This window comes from Macaca thibetana, chromosome 5 (genome assembly GCF_024542745.1).
Source record: "Macaca thibetana thibetana isolate TM-01 chromosome 5, ASM2454274v1, whole genome shotgun sequence".
NCBI lineage: Eukaryota > Metazoa > Chordata > Mammalia > Primates > Cercopithecidae > Macaca > Macaca thibetana.
This window is the reverse complement of record NC_065582.1, coordinates 624,256-627,073: the sequence shown is the minus strand read 5'-3', so window position 1 is coordinate 627,073 and position 2,818 is coordinate 624,256. Positions and strand designations below refer to the sequence as shown.

Below are 2,818 nucleotides of genomic sequence, written 5' to 3'. Positions count from 1 at the left end.
TTTCTTTCTCAGTATTGCTTTGGCTATTCAGGGGTTTTTGTGGTTCTGTATAAATTTTAAGGTTGCTTTTGCTATTTCTGTGAGGAATACCATTGAGATTTTGATAAGGATTTTATTAATCCATATTGCTTTGGGCAGTATACACATTTTAACAATATCAACTATTCTGAGAAATAAACATTAGATATCTCTCCATTTATTTGTATCTTCTTCAATCTATGTTATTAATGTTTTGTATTTTTTAGCCTACAGGTTTTTACCTCCTTGGTTAAATTTATTCCAACATTTTGTTTTCAATGTTATCATAAATGTAATTGTTTTCTTGATTTCTTTTTCAGCTAAGTTGTTATTTGTATATGGAAATGCTATTGATATTTAGAGTTGCTTCAGCGTCCTGGTGCTGCTGCACTGTGGAGCCCGTGCTGTCCCTTAGCCAAGATGCCTGAGGGAACGCAGACCCAAGACCAACCGACAGCGGAGGAGGAGGTTGAGACATTCACCTTTCCGGCAGAAATTGCCCAGCTGATGTCATTGATCATCAATACTTTCCACTTGGACAAAGAGATCTTTCTGAGCGAGCTCATTTCAAATTTATCAGATGCATTGGACAAAATCCGGAATGAGAGCTTGACAGATCCCAGTAAATTAGACTCTGGGAAAGAGCTGCATATTAACCTTATACCAAACAAACAAGATCGAAGACTCACTATTGTGGATACTGGAATTGGAATGACCAAGGCTGACTTGATCGATAATTTTGGAAATATCACCAACTCTGGGACCAAACTGTTCATGGAAGCTTTGCAGGCTGCTGCATGTATCTCTAAGATTGGCCAGTTCAGTGCTCATTTTTATTCTGCTTATTTGGTTTCTGAGAAAGTAACAGTGATCACCAAACATAACGATGATGAGCAGTACGGCTGGGAGTCCTCAGCAGGGGGATCATTCACAGTGAGGACAGACACAGGTGAACCTATGGGTCATGGAACAAAGGTTATCCTACAACTAAAAGAAGACCAAACTGAGTATTTGGAGGAACGAAGAAGAAAGGAGGTTGTGAAGAAACATTCTCAGTTTATTGGATATCCCATCACTCTTTTTGTGGAGAAGAAACATGATAAAGAAGTCAGCGATGATGAGGCTGAAGAAAAGGAAGATAAAGAAGAAGAAAAAGGAAAAGAAGAGAAAGAGTCCAAAGACAAACCTGAAATTGAAGATGCTGGTTCTGATGAAGGAGAAGAAGAAAAGAAGGATGGTGACAAGAAGAAGAAGAAGAAGAAGATTAAGGAAAAGTACATCGATCAAGAAGAACTCAACAAAACAAAGTCTATCTGGATCAGATATCCTGATGACATTACTAACTAGGAATACAGAGAATTCTATAAGAGCTTGACCAATGACTGGGAAGATTACTTGGCTGTGAAGCATTTTTCAGTTGAAGGACAGTTGGAATTCAGAGCCCTTCTATTTGTCCCACGACGTGCTCCTTTTGAGCTGTTGGAAACTGAAAGAAAAAAAAAACAACGTCAATTTGTATGCATGCAGAGTTCTCATCATGGATAACTGTGAGGAGCTAATCCCTGAATATCTGAACTTCATCAGAGGGGTGGTAGACTCGGAGGATCTCCTTCTAAATATTTCCTGTGAGATGTTGCAATGAAGCAAAAATCTGAAAGTTATCAGGAAGAATTTGGTCAAAAAATGCTTAGAACTCTTTACTGAACTGGCAGACGATAAAGAGAGCTACAAGAAGTTCAATGAGCAGTTATCTAAAAACATAAAGCTTGGAATACACGGAGACTCTCAAAATCAGAAGAAGTTTTCAGAGCTGCTAAGATACTACACATCTGCCTCTGGTGATGAGATGGTTTATCTCCAGGACTACTACACCAGAATGAAGGAAAACCAGAACCATATCTATTATACCACAGGTGAGACCAAGGACCACATAGCTAATTCAGCCTTTGTGGAATGTCTTTGTAAACATGGTTTGGAAGTGATCTATATGATCGAGACAAATGATGAGTACTGTGTCCAGCAGCTGAAGGAATTTGAGGGCAAGGCTTTAGTGTCAGTCACCAAAGAGGGCTTGGAACTTCCAGAGGATGAAGAAGAGAAAAAGAAACAGAAGAGGTAAAAAACAAACAAACAAACAAAAACACACAAAGTTTGAGAACCTCTGCAAAATCGGGAAAGACATATTGGAGAAAAGAGTTGAAAAGGTGGTTGTGTCAAAGTTATTGGTGACGTCTCCATGTTGTATTGTCACAAGCACATATGGCTGGACAGCAAACATGGAGAGAATCATGAAAGCTCAAACCCTAAGAGACAACTCAACAATGGGTTACATGGCAGCAAAGAAACACCTGGAGATAAACCCCGACCATTCCTTTATTGAGACCTTAAGGCAAAAGGCAGAGGCTGATAAGAACAACAAGTCTGTGAAGGATCTGGTCATCTTGCTTCATGAAACTGTGCTCTTGTCTTCCGACTTCAGTCGGGAAGATCCCCAGACAGGCTAACAGGATCTACAGGATGAACAAACTTGGTCTGGTATTGATGAAGATGACCCTACTGCTGATGATACCAGTGCAGCTGCAACTGAAGAAATGCCGCCCCTCAAAGGAGATGACGACACAGCACGCATGGAAAAGCAGAACAACCTCCAGCTGATGGATGACTTCCCTGTTCAGTACTCTACAGTTCCTCTGAGAATATACTTTCAAGGATGTTTTTCTTTATTTTTGTTAACATTAAATAGTCCGTATGGCATGACAACAACTACTTCAAGGGGAATATAAGATTTCTGTCTACTTCT

General features: G+C 39.7%; 1 protein-coding gene across 1 annotated transcript; it reads left to right on the top strand.

Annotated features, from left to right (window-relative positions):
- Positions 1–383: 383 nt before the first annotated feature.
- Positions 384–2,139, top strand: LOC126955457 (heat shock protein HSP 90-alpha-like). Its single transcript, XM_050792066.1, is given in 2 exon segments — positions 384–1,506; positions 1,508–2,139. Coding segments are annotated over 2 exon segments (1,698 nt in total). The 5' UTR covers positions 384–438; the 3' UTR covers positions 2,138–2,139.
- The last annotated feature ends 679 nt before the right edge of the window (positions 2,140–2,818 follow it).